General features: G+C 57.8%; 1 protein-coding gene across 4 annotated transcripts in view; it reads right to left on the bottom strand.

Annotated features, from left to right (window-relative positions):
* Cdh4 (cadherin 4) overlaps positions 1 to 13,375 on the bottom strand; it is a 388,330-nt gene extending 374,955 nt beyond the window's left edge. For 2 of the 4 annotated variants that reach the window (XM_078052088.1, XM_078052089.1), the window contains exons 1-2: positions 13,102 to 13,375; positions 10,780 to 10,888 (exon numbers count right to left, since the gene is read on the bottom strand). In XM_078052088.1, the coding sequence (XP_077908214.1) occupies positions 10,780 to 10,888; positions 13,102 to 13,158 (166 nt within the window). In that variant the 5' untranslated portion in view covers positions 13,159 to 13,375. Of the gene's footprint in view, positions 1 to 10,779; positions 10,889 to 13,101 lie in introns of those variants that run through there. The other 2 variants (XM_078052087.1, XM_078052090.1) reach the window with 2 other exon arrangements.
* Between the last annotated feature and the right edge of the window lie 2,836 nt (positions 13,376 to 16,211).

Genomic DNA, 16,211 nt, shown 5'->3' with positions numbered 1-16,211 from the left:
AAGAAGAAGCCCAGTGTCCGACAGTCGGGTGCCCGTGGGCCTTGGAGCACCCTGGCCCAGCCCCACCAGCCCGTCAGCGCTCGGGCATTAAATGCCACACGACAGGATCCAATCCCACCAAGATCCTGTAATCAGGAACGGCAGCCAGTGACTCGCTCGTGTGCTGCCTCTCCCCACAGGCCTGTGGGGTTTTAAATAAGTCACTTTATAATTTATTTATTCAATTTTAAAAACATGCCTTTGCCAAAAGGTCCCTGGCCACACATCAGAACGTAAAGGCCAATGAGGGAACAGTCCCAAACAAAGCCATAAAACCCATCAAATGCAGCCACTGCCTAATGGAGAAATTACTGCCTCAAAGGTCAGCCCACATGCTGCCCGTTCCAGGGGCCAGGCGTAGACGGGGCTGCTGGGGGAACGGAAATTAAAGGGCCCAAGTCTCAAAGGGTGCCCTCTTACTGGGCCCGGGGCAACTCCTCGGAAGGCGTGGGGCTGCAGGGAGGTGGTGCAGTGGACTCTCACAGCCTCCGGAAGACTGGGACTTGGGTATTTGCCATGGTCAGGTGCAGAGAGGGGTGACTACCCCACAGGAGTCAGAGAGGAGGGGCCAGAGGGCAGGACTGGTGTCTACGCTCACAGGCCAGGGCAGGCCAACAGGCTGCTTCCCCCCTCACGCCCAGGGCCTCTCCTTGGACTTCAGCTGGAGAGGTGATGGCCTGCAGCATCCTGGTGCCCATCTGGAATGGCCAGGCCCACTCCTATACCAGCACCAGCTCTGGAGCCACCAAAACCCAGAAAGATGGGACAGCCAGGCTGCATGATGCACAGCCACCACACCAGAGTGAGACGCAGAGCCCCCTGCAGGTCCCCAGGGCTCCCTGGTCCACCACAGACCCAGGAGGAGGGCAGCAATCGGGTGTGGCCTCAACCTGGGCTCTCAGCCCTGCCCTGAGCCTGTGCTAACCTGCAGCTGGTGGTGGAGATGGCCATATGCAAGTGCAACTGCCAAACACAGTGGCTTTTGCATTTCTACAGTAAAGCAGTTTGGGGAAGAGGAGGCATGTTCTCAAACCTCCCCCCCCCGCCCCCCCCCGCGGGCCTCCGCAATCATCAGCAGAGGGAGGGAGCCTTCCCTGTTCCCACTGAGCATCCCTCTCGGAAGGCAGTCCCCAGATTCACAAAACATCTACAGTCTATCTCCTTGCGATCCTCTGAGCTGCTCTCCTGGCTCAGGTTCCATATGACCCTGGTGGAGACCACAAGAGTAGAGGCTGCGCATACATTCTAATTCCAGTGAAGTCGTTCTGTGTCACACTCCATAACATAAATACTACATTATGACACGAACCCGCCTCGTCAGGGCATCCTGTCGCCTGCTCTGCACCTCAGGAAGCCAGGCACCACGGACAGACACCTCCACAGATAACGGCCGCTCACGCGGGAGGCTGACCCAGGAAGTCTGCAGTTTAAAACCTCTAAGCCTGAAGCCCTCAGGCTTCCGTGAATATCAGATTCCCTGGGAGATGGATTAATGGGCAGAATTTCCAATTCAGTGGGTGGATTATTCCCCATGGCTGCCGTAACAAGTGACCACAGACTTGGTGGCTTAAGATAATGGAAACGTGCTCTCCTGCAGTTGGAGGCAGAAGCCTGCAACCAAGGTGCCAGGAGGGCCGTGCTCCCTCCACCGGCTGGAGAGGCCCCAGGTGCCCGGCTCTGCAGCTGCTCTGGTCTCTGCCTCCGTTGAACAGACCTCATCCCCGGCATCCACGTCCCATCTTCTGAGGACAGTTGTCACCAGATTTAGGGCACACCCAGTTAACCCAGGACAACCTCATCCTGAGATCCTTAAATGCATCTACAAAGACTCTTTCTCCAAATCCAGCCAAATTCAGAGGCTACAGGGAGAATATCTCTCAATGGCCACTGTCCATCTCACTGTAGTGGACAGGACAGTGTAGATCTGGGACAGGACCCCGGAGCCTGCCAGGCTCAGCAAGAGTCCTCCAGATAGGCAGTTCCCAGACCAGAGTGGAAAATCCTTCCCCTTTGCTTTGCAGCAAGGAAACCAAGGCCTGGGGGAGGGTGAACACCACTAGGAACTGCCTCCCCCAGCCAAGTCCTCTCTGTTCCTATGGTAGCCCTGGGTCTGCACTCCTGTTGGCCCTTCTGTGGGCAGAGGCTGGTGAACTTGCACACCTGGCCTCCTTAACTGTCCACACAGAGCAACACAGATGGCCTCTATGCTTCCTCCTGGGCAGCTCACACAAACGCAGAACAAACCTCCGGCGTTTCTCCAAGTCAGACTGCATCTCAGCCACACAGCTGAGCGCCTGGGAGCCGCGTCCCCAAGCACTCAGAGGCAAAGGGAGCAGGTCCCTCCTGAGACGGATGTGGCACCTGCACACCGATACTCTGGGGCTGCAAGTCAGTCAAGTCACATTCCAAATGGAAAGTACCCCCATCCCAGGTCGAGCACACCTCTTATCACCTGCGCCTGAGCTCCTGAGGGCCACCTGCCATTAGCCAGGCATGGGGTGGCACTCTCAGGCCCTGCGGATATTTATCTGTCGCGGGAAGCTTACCTTAATCCTTCCTAAATCCCCACACGCTGTCAGCAAGGAAACAGAGAATCCGAGTCTGCCGTGGGCTCCAGTCCCCTCAGCCTCTCCCGTGGCCGATCCCCACGGGAAGCAGCCGCCCACAGAGCCCTAATTACAAACACTGGGCGAAGCAGGAGGCTCCCACAGGGGTGGGGGCTCTGAACCAGGCAGGACTGGATGAGAGCGGCGCAGGCTGTGCCGAGTCTGGAGTGAAGCTTCCTGGCACTCCTCACAGGAGAGGCCCTGCTCCTGGGCGGAGTGTGGGAGCACCAGAGACCACTGAGGCTGCTCGGGAACCACAGCTCTCACTGCTGAGCGTGGGATACTCACCAAGTCCTCGATGCACAGAAGCCAGACACTACCACGCACCCCACCAGGCCACCTCACCGTCAGACACACATGCCATCGGCAGAACAATGGTACCCTGGAGGGGGTCCCAGCCTAACCCCAGAGCCTCAGAGCATGCTACGGTGTGCTTCAGGGACTCTGCAGATGTGAGATGGGAAGTCCCTGGCTGACGCTGGTGGGCCTCGGCAATCAGAGATTCTTAAGTGGAAGAGGAAAGAGTGGCGAGATGCTGCAGAGCTGGCCTGAGATGGAAGGCGGGCCCTGAGCTAGGGAAGCAAGGCGCCTCAGCCCGGAGCCTCCCACGGAACCATCCCGCCCACAGGACACCTGGATTCAGGGCAGCCAGGTGCATTTCCACCTCCTGACACCAGCACTGCAAGATGATGAGTTTGTGCTGTTCAATTGCTACGTTCCTACAGTAGGAACACACAGTCTGCAAACTAAGCAGATCTCTTCCCGGAGAACACAGTGGGGACCCGGTCACTCAGACCTGCTCCTCCATGCCACACCTGACCTGGGGCAGGCATGGTGCAAGTATTATACTTCAGGACACATCAGGGTACAGCTAAGTCCCCAAAGCACCAGCTCCGCCCCCTGACAGCATTGATGGCTTTGGCAGTACAAACTGGTCAAAGAGAATCGATAGGGCCTTTTGCTTTGTTCTCTTTTGATTAAGACCAAAGAGGACTGCCTGGCAGTGGGGAGGAGCAGTACTGGAGGGCGCCAGAAGAGGGCAGCCTGGAGCCCGTGCAGAAATGTGCCTGCATCCTCTGGGGGAAGATCAGCCAGCTGGTGGCCACTGCGGAGCCCTCTGGGGACTCAGGGGTGGACAAGAACACGCTCGGGAGAACTTTATTGTCCTTGACGGGAAGACGCTTCCCTCAGCTTAAGGCCTGTTTTATGGTGGAATTCACTGGGAGGAAAACAGGTCCTTGGTGAATGCTGGCTTGCCCGCTCTCTGCCTGTGATTAGTTCTGGCATTTATTTAACCATATTTTCAAAGATAAAATAAAGGCCAGGAGAGAGGGAGGGAGGGCAGAGAAAAGGAGGGTGGAGGGAGAAGAAGACAGAGAGGAAGGAAGGAGGGAGGGGAGGGAGGGGGAAGGAGGGAGGGGAGGGAGGAGGAAGTAGGGAGGAGGAAGGAGGAGGAAGGAGGGAGGGGAGGGAGGAGGAAGTAGGGAGGAGGAAGGAAGGAGAAGGAAGGAGAGGGAGGGAGCCTTCTCCTTAAATTTAACCCACATCCTTTTGCTGCCTGAGAGAATTCACAAAATTTCCACATTTTGAAATTAATATCACGAAGCAAACACTAGAGGTAACTACGTACCAAATATACTTCATTTAAACTGTAGTATGCATTTCATTGTGATTAAAAAGAAGAAGAAGAAAAATAACCCTGCAGGGTAGAATTAGAAAAATCACTGTTTCTGAAACAAAGAATCTGCAGGTCTTGGTAGCTGACACCAGACTCCAGCACGGCTCAGTCACAGAGGGAGGTGCTCCTGAGCCCGGGAGGCCACCCAGAGGTGTGGGCACAGAGAGGGCTCATGGAGGAAGCCACGTGGTCCTGGAGAGCACCCAGCTTCCAGGCCTCTCCATGAACCTGGGACAGGAGGCCCTCCACACACTTGGAGACACCAGGAGACTTCTCACAGTGTCCTCTCAGGTGACCACGTGAGGGAGCCTCACCAAGGCCCCTGGCGCCCCAGGCACGGAGCACCACGGTGAGGGTCTTGGGCAGAAACCCAGCTCCTGCATAGGGGCTTCCTGAGTGGGGCCTTCATCGGGGTCTTTCCTTGCACCGTCCCCAGCACTGCACAGTCTGAAAGCCTGGGGACCACAAGGCCCTGGGACTGTCCACTGCATGGCCAGAATGAGGAAACTCCTGGCATCACAGAGTCCCAGGCCTGGCTGGCCAACCCCCAGTGTCCACAGAGTGTGGACCCATCTCAGAGAGGCCCTCAGACACCAGCGATTGTGGCTGGGGGCTTCTGACTCACAGGCTTCCTTTGCTCTGGTCTCTGAGCTGAGAGACAATCAGCAGGACTGAGCACTTGGTCACTGCTGATGGCAGGACTGTGGCCTTGGACATCAGAGCCTCCTGTCTGTCGGTGGCTGCAGTTCTCTGAAACCACCTTAAGTGACACAGGAGACAATGGAATGAGCTCACAGGGAGGAGGGGCCGAGGAAGGGGCAGGCAAATCGATGTTTGGGCCACTCTGGGCCTCACTGATCGCCAGCTTCTGAGCCCCAACAAGGGGCCCATCTTGCCTCCAGAAGGGCTTTCGTGAAGGCTGAAAGAGGTGCTGTGTGTGGGGTTGGTCAGCAGCGAGAGTCAGTACAGCCTGACCAAACCCTGCTCAGCTCCCTCCCCCAAGATTCAAGTGAAACATGTCCCAAACAGGAAGCCTAACTCCTTTTCAAGTCACAGTGGCAGGGAGCACCCATGTCCACCTCTGTAACTCGCGCTGCCCATCACAGAGGGACACCGTTCAGTGCAGGGCGGTCACAGAGGGCAGAGGACAGACTCCAGGCTCAGAATCCTCATTCAGGGTGCAAAATGCAGGTGACTGTCCCCATGTGCAACGAGGCCATGAGGCACTTCACCTGGGCTGCAGGACAGATCAGCTGGACACAGCTGCCAGCAGGCCTGAGCTGTCAGGGTGCAAAGGGCAACGCGGTTCACTGTTTGTTCTCTGACGTGGCTCCTGGGACCTCTGGGTGACTGCGGCCAGCAAGCAGGCTCCAGCTTCTGCTTTCCCACCGTGTCCCCTCCCCTCCCGTCCAACCCCTTAACCCCGGGACCAGCCCAGCTGCAACAGGGATGCTGCTGAAAGCCCACCACAGTGGCCCCCGGCTGGCCAGGACTGTCCCTCAAGGTGGCCAAAGAGGCAGAGTTCCACCATCTGCTCTGGATGCTGCTTGGGAGACCCCAGGGCAGGGGCAATGGGGTCTGCAGGCTCAGGAAGACCCCTCCAGTGGCTGCTGGAGCAGACCTCCTCAGAGCTAGTCCAACCACCAGCGGCTAAGACCTGCCTGGCCTTAGCTCTCCTGCTGGAACAGTGGACAGCGTGGACAGGCAAAGCCCCAGGGTGGTGAGGACAGGCACAGGGTCCACACTCCGGGTGGCTCAGGAAGACGGCCCTGGCCCGAGACAGTGAGCGCTCACGGAACTCTGGCCACAGCAGCATCTCAGTGGTGAATATTCATTTCACTCACTTGACAAATACCTAGAATGTCCACGATGGGTTCTCAGATCCACTGGGCGAGGTGGAGACCCACGGCCACAGGATGCAGGGGCCCGGAGGGAGACTGGGCAGCCTGGCTGGTGTGTGCTACCCTCCCCCTGAGCTGGGGAGGCGTGTGGCTGCAGGGGACGAGCTCAACCCACTCTCAGGAGACACTGTGTGCAGGGCTGTGAGTGTTCAGGGACACCACCTGGGACTGGGTCTTCCCCACCCTTCTCAGCCACAAATGCCCGCTGCCCCCGACATCCAGCCTAGTCCAGGAGGAGGACAAAGTGAGGAGGGGGGCAGGGCCCACTGAGCCTCCTCCTTTCTATCAGGAGGAAGAGCCCAGCTTTCCCAGAGCCTGACCCCGTGGGCCAACGAGACCAGATACCACTGACCAGAGGAGGCACACGGCCCCTCCTAAGGCGACTAGAGGCTCAGCCTGTGTGGGCACAGGAGAGGCAGAGAGTGGACCTGGAGGGCAGCTCGAAGGGTCTAGGAGGCCAGGCAGTGGAGGGTGGTGAGCCCCTAATCTAGACCCTCCCAGCAGTCCCCCCTGCCGTGAGTGCCAGACACAGAAACAGGACGACGGGTCACTTCCTCTGACAGGACTGCACCTGTGCTGAGCTCCTGTCCCTCCACGCGCCTGGCCTTCCACTGTCAGCGAGGCGGGTCAAGCTGGTCGGCAGGGGCGGGCAGCACCGTGGCAAAGAGGCGAAGACTATGATGTGGATGATCTGCTTGGCTCCGGCCCCTCTGTCCTCGCTGGGACAGACCTCAGACTCGGGCCCAGGCCCTGCCTCGACCTCTCCCCAGCACATGCACGAGAGTCACTCCTTCAGCCGCTGCGGTCTGAGGTCAGGCCTGCTGCTGAAGCCAGGGAGCCTGTCACCTGGCACCCTCTCGTCCCTTCTGCCTTCCTAAAGCAAAATGCAATCGTGTCAAGCACTTTGCTCATTAATAAGGTGATGAATTGTCATGGATCTAAGTGAAACATGACCGTGATTCTCTGTCCTCCCAGGCTCCCTGCCTCATTCAGCTTGTGACTTGTGACCTAGTCCCAGTCAATGAGAACCTCTGCAGGGAGGCTGAAAGCTTTTGCTTTCTTCATACAGGTAAGAAATACAGCGCTACCACTCCCTTCTTCATCTGCTCTGCACTCAGATACAAATGGGGAGCCACGGCAGCTAGTTTGTAATGACGAGGCAATAAAATGAGAAGCCAAATGTGGTAGAATGGTAAGAATGGAGAATATTAGGGTTGTAATGACATTACTGATCTACTGTTCCCACCCTTGACCATGTCTCTGCACTTACTGTAAAGTGAGAAAAGTTAATCCCTATTTATTAAGATTCTGCTAATTGGGTTTTATCCTATTGGATAAAAATATCCTGAAATGTTATAAATGGTAAACAAGAAATGATGGGGCTCCTGCCTTTGTGACCCCTACAGTTTAAGAGAGGCGACTGTGTGGATCATGTACATTCTCGGAGGAGGAAGCAGAGCGTGGTGTAAGGGACCCAGGAGGGTCCTAAGCAGATGGGGACTAAATACGTCATTAAAGCAGGACTCTTCCTCCTCTCCACCTGAACCCACAGTGTACCCACCGCCCTCAGGTAAGGCACAGCCCTCTGCCCCTCAGTAGCGTGCCCCTCTCACCTGTCACTGTCCCTCCAGCATCAAGGGGGAGTGACCCTCGAGGTCTCTGCTGCCCCCACAGGCCTCGCTGTGAAGCTGCTGTGCTGTCCAGAGCTCTGCAGGGCACCCGGGAGGGCCGCAGCTCTGGCCAGGCTGACCATTAATTATTAACACAGAGAAAAAGACACCAGCTGAGCAGGTGCTCGGCCCGAAGTGCGGCATCGCCCAGGAGGACAGCTTACCCGCCCAGCTCAGGTGTTACCACCCATTCCAGCCAGTGACCACAGTGACCACGGCCAAAGTGAACTACCCAAAACATGACCACGGGCAGGGTAGGCGCTACCACATGCCAGTGCGCTCCAGTAAAAGCAGGCGGGGAACACGGCTGTGGGGACCGAGGACGCTGCAGACCAGCCGAGTGGCACCCGGCTTTCCACCCTGAGCAGATCTGCTTCTCCAAAGGTTCTCAATACATAGTATTTGTTACCCTATTGGGGGAAACTATTTTAAGCCTAATTAGCATGAAATTTTTAGAATGCAAATGCTTTTCATTTAGACATAAAACAAAATGCCACGACATTTCTTCCATCCATTTATCATAAACAAGTTAATTACTGTGTAACAAATCGCTCTTGCCGGAAAGTGTGTGTTTGGGGCTGCTGGGGAGCTGACTCAGGCAGAGAGAGGGAGCCACGGAGTGGTCGTTAGCAGCTTATGGCGAACTTACCATAAAGCGGGCTCTACGAAGCTTTGCTTGTCAAATTAAGGTTAAGTTCTCTCTGTTGGAATAGCTCACTTATAAGCAGCCGTTATCTATTTACTGCGACTCCTACCAGAACGACAGGAACACTGCCTCTCATTTATTTTTGACACATCCATCTCTGCTGTGTTCTTGCAGTTGCAAAGTTTTGCACACACACAGGAAGGTTTACGTGTCCTGGCTTGCGTGTATTGCAGTTTTAGCTTCTGTCTCCATATGTGTGAAATTACTTCTAAGTCTTCCTTAAAAACAACTCTCTGATCCTGAGATGTGACACCTTAAGAAAAGCAAAGGGAAGAAACAGGAAAGGATGGTGCCCGGGCGCAGGAGGAGCTGAGCTGGGTGGAGAAGGCCCCGGCTGGTGACCCTCAGCCCTGTTCCCCGAACCCGGCCTGGGCCAGGCCGCTTCTCAGGGATAAGAAGGGCTTAGAAAATGAGCTGCCCAACCACGAGGACCACAAGCCGGTCTGCCTTCACCCAGAACTAGGTGAACACCGTGGGCACCCAGGTGCCAGGCAACATCTGTCCAGGCATCCAGCTTCCCCACCCCACCCACCGAGAGCAAAGCAGAGTGGGGCCAGGATGCCCACCCGCCCATGGGGACCGCCTCCTGGCAAGCACGAGGACCTGCCACACTCTTGTGTCACAGCAGGCCTACCATACCAGCCCGAGGACGACGGATACTCAAAGGTCTTGTCATGCTTATCCCTGTGCTGCCAGAGGCCCAAGGTGACAGTCTCGACTCAGCAGAGGTGTCTAGGAGGCACCCACAGTAGGACAGAGAACGCCACCTGTCCTATGTGGCAGGCACACAACGTGCCAGGGCACCCCTGGCCCCTTCTGCCAGCCCACAGGGATCTCAGTCAACCCAAGGACCCCGAGAGATGCCCGTGCCGGCAGACTCCAAAACGAGACACAGGCACCACTGAGGGAGCATCTCTTGAAAACACCTTCCCTGCACACTTCTGAGACAGCAAGTCCCTTCTGCTCCTGGGGGCAGGCTGCCTAGACTGTGTTTCATAGTCAATGAGAGTTAATGGTATCACAAACGGAAAATCAAAAAATAAGTAGGAAAAGTTATGCTTGGGGGGGCCGGAGCCGTGGCTCAGTGGTAGAGCGCCTGCCTGGCATGTGTAAATGTGGGAGGCACTGGGTTTGATTCTCAGCAGCACATATAAATAAATAAATAAATAAATAACAGAGGTTCCTAGTTATAGTTGGTGCAAATACAAGCCTGATTGACATAACCAGGCACAAATAAGGAAATCAACAGGCTGGGTCTGGAAGGATGTGGGTAGAAATATCGCCCCACTGTGTGTGTGAGTACACACACCACTGTGCACAGACACAGGCATTGCCACCCTCTCTCCGACAAAATGGGGAGCGGTCAACAGCTGAGGAGTGTTTTAGTGTGAATGTTGAAATTCAGCTTGACACTTGATCAAGTCTGCCCCCCCCCAAAAAAAACTCTGAGGTCAGCTCAAAGGCTGCCACTTCTGAGACACTGAGACCAAGAGGGGCACTCTCTGGCCGAGGTGCTCCTAGCCTAACTGAAACCTCAGGAGAGCAAGAACTGATTTATTTCCCCTCCTATGCAAATATAAAGTTTAATTAGTTTGTCTTAAAAAAGAAACAGATCGATGTACAGCATGATCCATTGTCGCGTGGGTTCTTGAGCTGCCTCCCGTGCGCCCGTCACAAATGTGGACATGATCCTGCAATTACGACAAAGCTAATTGGTAGTTCCCTCCTGCGTGTGTGTTTCCGTGTTGTCAGTGGGGCAGTAATGAAAACGAATGCCACATTTGTGAACAGAACGTCTGTGGGCTTATTTACCGCATTTCCAACAACATCGTCTGCTTTATCATGCATTTCAGAGCAGGGATAATTTAAGAATCCAGAATTTCATACATAAAAATACTTGGTAAGAAAGTCTCTCTCTGCACATTATTTGGGTGACGTTACATCCAAATTCCAATTTGTTGCCCAGGAAATGATTCACCTCACTCAAAAATGACAGGGATTCTGAATCATTCACCTTGATGCAAAATGCCTTTGACCAATTCACACCTCCTGGACGGGGCAACCACACCTGCAGCAGCCAGGCACCAAGACCAGCCAGGCCTGGCCTCTTCTGCCTAAGTGGCCTCCCCAGAGCACAGCTCGAAGGCAACCGGATTCCACCCTCCGCGCCCTGCCCTACCTTTGAGCAGCCTCTCTCCTTGCAGAATATCTGGGGAGATTAATGCCGTGTAACCTTCTTCTGAGAATCCAGCCTTGCAGGTCTCCCTGGCTGTAAGATCCTCATGGGCCTGAGAAGACAGAGGAGACACATTGAACAGAATTAAGTTCACAGAATGCAGCCTAACCAACATTTAATGGTGGTGGTGGTGGTGGTGGTGGTGGTGGTGGTGGTGGGGTGGGGTGGGGTGGATGCGTAAAACACAGGTCTTTGGCTGAGAAATACTGAGAAGCCACAGTCTCCACCCAGAGGTGATTCCTGATTCTTTCCTATCTGGGGACTTAAGGATCCTGGATTGGAAGAATCATCCCTAGCTCAGGCGGGAGCAAAGGGCCTACTGACAGTTAGCTGGGGACCTGCCAGGCCTAGAGCTCAGGGCAAGAGGAAGACAGCAGAGAAATGTCCACAGGCAGCTGACAGGGTCAGCCCAGGAGGCACAGGGGGCCAGGCCAGGGTGAGGCCTTCAGGCTCCAGTGCTCTGGCTTTAGGTAGGAGGGGACACCTAAGTCTCCCCTCTGCTTGCCACAGGGGATGTGGGAGAAGGGGAAAGGAGCAAGAAAGGGATTTCCCAGGAGTGGATTATATGGGGCCAGGAGCAGCCCTGCTGGAGCCAGGGCAGAGGAGGTGTGTAAGTAGGGCAGGGAGGGGCTGCTTCCATCCTCAGGCCCTCCCCTTCTCATCCACAGCCCCTTGTTCACACCCCCCCCATCTCCAGCCCAACCAGGTGGACTCCCCTAAATGACTAGGAAGGGCGTGTGTCCTGTCCTGGGCGGCTAACTCCTCTAGAAGTCTAGAGCCCAAGGCAGTAAGACAGCAGGGCAGGGCAGGGCAGGATGGCCACAGGGCCCCTCTCAGCTGCAGCGGGTAAAGCAGAGGCAATGTGTGCAACTGCATGAAGCCAGCCCTGCTCCTGGGCGAGATCAGGAAGCCCAAGGCGGAGGCTGCACCCCGCAGTTGTGCTTCTCGCAGAGCCTATGGAGCAAAACCGCCTCCCTGCTGGCTGCCTCCTCCAGCCCCGCGCGTCACCGCTGCTGCTGGGGCTTGGGCTCCAGAGGCTTCCCCTGGCCCGAGCTGTGCTCCCGACACTGGCCCCAGATGCGGACACCCTTCCACCCAAAAGCACCCAGGGGAGTGAAGGTGGAGAGCCTGGTCTTTTCTTGGAAAAAGCTCCAAACCACGGCTCCATTCCTAGGGAAGGAAGCTCCGAATAACACACGCAACCCGGGTGGGGGTGGGGGTGGCGAAACTCGTCCCGGAAAGTTTCAATCCCCCGGGGGCGTGTGCCCAGGGCACCCCGGAACACCCCGCGGTCTCCGATCGGGCCTCAGGTCGCCACGATGGTTTGTTTCCGAGGTGAAGACAGCAAGCCCGGGAGGAGGCAGCGAGGCCGATCGGCCACGAGAGGGGGTTCCTGCAACTCCTGCAGCCCCTCTGCCTCCGCCCAGGGGCGCCCCTGGAGCCGCCGCGCACACCGCCCCTACGGGCCCTGCACCTCATCGGGCGCAGAGCCGGGCTGGGGACCGGGCAGCGGAGTCCCGCAGGAAGAAGGCAGGCGCCCGGCTCGCTCTCCCGGGCGAAGTGCAGCCCTGCGCCTGCTGGTGCCAGGATTCCCGGCGCCTCTCCAAGTCGCGAGGACCCCGCCAGACAGTGGGACTCCAGCCTGCGCTGAGGACTCGGTGGCTAAGGTGCCTGGCGTTCGACACTGGATACCCATCAGAGACGGTCCCGCCGGCATCCACAGGACCGAGGTGGTGCTGCGCTGCGGACCCCATCCCCGGGCAGGAGGATCAGCCTCGGCGCCTCCACCCCTGGATCCCCGGCCCCTGCCGCCTGGCTCCCCACGCCTACAGCCCTTGCCCGAGCTGGGCTCGCCAACTCCGGAGGCGCGTGGCTCTCGGGCGATGGAGGGCGCGCCGGCTCCGCCAGCGGGCAGCCTGCCCCGGAGCGGGCGAGCCGAGCTCCGGGCAGTGGCCGCGGTTTGGGGCGGCCGAGGGATGCTCGGCGGGTTCCGGTGCGGGCAGGGATCCCTGGTTCCCACCCGTCGCACTCCCAGCCCGCTCTGCACCGCCGCTCCCCGCTGCTCCGCGGATCCTCGTTCGGCCGACCGCAGGCGGCTGAGCGGAGCGCGGGTGCCGGGCATGCAGAGGTGCGCGCGGCGCGGACACCCGGCGCTGGCCGGGGAGCCCGGGAGAGCCCGCCGGACCGGTGCGCGCCCCGCCGGCTCCGGGGCCCGGCCCGCGCTGCCCTTGCTCGCGAGCCGCCGGGCGGGAGACGGCAACTTACCCGGAGCGCGCCGGAGAGCGAGAGCAGCACCAGGAGCACGCCGGAGCCCGCGGTCATCTTCCCCGCTGCGCCGCCCCGGCGCCCGCACGGTGCCCGGCGCCCAGAGCCCGCTCCCCGCCGCCGCCCGCTGGCCGCCTCCGCCCGCGCCGGCCCGAGCTCCGGCCCCGCTACGCCCGCCGCGCTCGCCGCCCCGGCTCCGGGAGCCAGGCCAAGACCGGCCGGCGGCGCGCTCCCTCTGGCCGCTGCGTCCGCCGGCCTCGCAGCCGCCCGCGCCTCTGTTCCGCGCGCAGAACTGCAGGTGAAGCCGCGCGGCCGCCCCGCGAGGCCCCGCCCCGCCGCCCCGCGCTGCTCGGCCTGACGCGGGCCTTAAAGGCGCCGCGCCCGCCGCCGGGCCGCTTCGCTGCGCCGCCGCCCCGACCCCGCAGGTCGCCTGGAGCGGGTTCTGAGCAAGAGGCCAAGGACTCTCGGTATCCGGGAGCCACGGGTTCAGGGGAGCGAAGACCAAAGAGAGCGCGGGGTCTCCGAACCTGAGGCCCTTCTGGATGGGTGGCCCCGCGGTCTTAGTCCAACTTCCTTCTTCATCCCGCGATGGGAGTGGGCACTGCCACTCTGTCCTTTATTGTTCAGATGTCTGCTTCCTAACTCCCCGGGCAGCTCCGGAGAGATGACCAATACCTTGAGACCCCAGCAGATGAGAAGGGGAGAGGTCCGAGTCTGTGCTCAGATTGCAGGGCTCTGCCCACCCTCCAGCTCACAGAACCTCTCTGAGGGCCTGGCTCCTTAGGTACCCTAAGGATTGGGGATGGGTCTAATTCCTGTTTGTGCATCAAAAACAGTTAAGTCCAAGAAGCCAAGAAACAGGCTTCAGGAAAGGAAATTCCTGGGCAGAAGAGCTGTTGAAGCTTCGGCACAGACCGGAGGCAAGGATGCTCCCATGTGCTCTGCCTGGCTGATTTCCAATCGGGGGACATCAAGGGATCATCAAGTGTAAAATATGTGCAACCTGGAAAATGCGTGAAGGGTTCTGCACATCTCCTTTGGGCTTGGAGATTTGAAGGAAAGTGGTTTTGTTTGTGATAGTTCAGCTTTCCTTTGTCTTGACTTGGAGGAGCTCTGGGTCCAGAATACAGCAGTCTGGTTTAAAAAATACATTGCAAAGGAGGGGGAAGAAGCTTGAGTGACATGCTGAGTCTCCAGGTCAGAGTCAACTTGGGCAAGAGAGCAGGGACAACACCAGAAAGCCCCTTCCTTCCCTCCCTCAAGTACCCTTGCCCTGTGGGCAGGTGGTCCTCGGGCTGGGGTTGTGTTACTCTGAAGGAAATCTGGTTTTAAGTATCCCAGGAAGGATGGGGTGCTTGCTGTATCCAAGTGCACAGGGTTAGCTTTGCTTTCTCAACCAGCACTGGGTCTAGTAAAGTGGACACCAAATTTGTATCAACCTGTCACCCCTGCCCTCATCTTGTCCTCTCCCCAGCCTTCTGGAGGAAGAAGGGGTTCCAAGGTGCATGACTGATGCATGTGTTTAGATGCACTCAGATTCCATGGAGTGGGCTAGGTGTCACTACGAAGGCGGTCCACACTGGAGGAGCCTTCTGCCCCTCAGCTATGTACCCATGCCTTTGAAAGATGACCTGTGCCCTCTCCTTCTGAGGGTGCTTCTCAATGCCCAGTGAGATCAGAGACTGCTGGGGCCCTCCTGTTCTGATGCTGTGTGTAGCCGGGGCCACACCTGTGTCCTTGGGAGACTAAGCCTGGTGTACACTGTTTCTTGGGAGAGCCTTCGCATACCCCATCGTGGGCTCTGAAGTGCTCTGGGAGGCTCCTCAGGGCTGCCAACATGCTAACTTGGGTGGAGGGGAAGGTTGGGGGCACAGGTGGGTCCTGAGATCCAAAGCTGCCCCCTACCATGAGCACCTGAGAGCCTGGGTCTATAAAGAGGCCAGTGCTGCACCTTCTCGGATGCTGACTCCCAGACTCCTCCCTCCCTGGGGGGTGTGGAGCAGTGGGCCAAGCCCGAATTCGAACCTTGACCCTGGGGCCCTCACATAGGCAGCACCCCCCAGACATCTGTCCCAGGGAACCTGCGCAGGCCGTGTGTAAAGGCTTAAGGGAACGTGCTTTTTCAGAGTGGATTTGGAAGCGTTGCAGTAACCCACTGGAGTCCAGTAGGGAGCATTGCTTTGTCAGACTTGCTCTGAAGGCAGGCAGCGCAGGCAAACCTCACCACAATGGGGAAAGGCCGATCAGCCCACTGCGGGCTCCAGCCACCACCACGCTCTTTCCCTCTTAAGCAGTCCCTGGGCAGCCACTGCCCTCCCTGCATGGGGAGGCCACAGAGGCGGGAGGAGGAGCTGGAATCTCACACCTGCATGAAGGGCCCTAGACGGAAGTGTGCTTTTGATTCTAAGAGAGATGAAGAAACTGCAGTTGGTGGGTAGCATGCCAGTGACTCTTTGCTCTCAACACCTGTAAACCTTGCCGGTAATTGGACTACAGATGTTCCCAGGCTGGATTCAGGCTTGACAGACTCCTCTGGGCCTCCCACGTGCCGAGGTGTCTGGAAAGGGGCTCCCTGGTGTTAATTTGTTTTCCCTCCTATTTATCATTATTTTTTTAGATACCTCAATGTCCGACAAAAAGCTGTTTTGTAAAGAAATCAGAGAATGTTAGCAAAGCTGGGCACAGGGCGAAAACAAGGACTCTGAGGCAATTGAAGATATTTGGGGTCCTGTGGGGTGAAATGGCCCCAGCTCAGGAAAGCCTCCTGCAGGGAACCGAGAGCAACCCTAAGGGGAAAGGAGACCATCACAGCCCTCTGCCTCTGCTCACCTGCCCCAGGGTTGCCGTCACGCCCTGGTCGGGGTCCACAGAGCCACACTTTGCTTTAGAGTTCTTCCCACATCATCCTCACATAGGAAGGAGGTGGCTCCTCCTGGCTTCAGGGACAGAAAACAGATTTGGGCAGACTTGTGGACGGCCTGTCCCGGGCCACAGGCTGGTGTGGGGTCACGCTGAGGTGCTGCATAGGCAGTGTGCCTTGAACCCAGGGGCTTGGCTGCCAGGCTCCCTGCTGGTGCAGACGCCCCAGGGGACAAGGCAGGTGCCTGCTC

This window comes from Ictidomys tridecemlineatus, chromosome 5 (assembly GCF_052094955.1).
Source record: "Ictidomys tridecemlineatus isolate mIctTri1 chromosome 5, mIctTri1.hap1, whole genome shotgun sequence".
In the NCBI taxonomy this organism is placed as follows: Eukaryota; Metazoa; Chordata; class Mammalia; order Rodentia; family Sciuridae; genus Ictidomys; species Ictidomys tridecemlineatus.
This window is presented reverse-complemented; position numbering and strand designations above follow the sequence as displayed.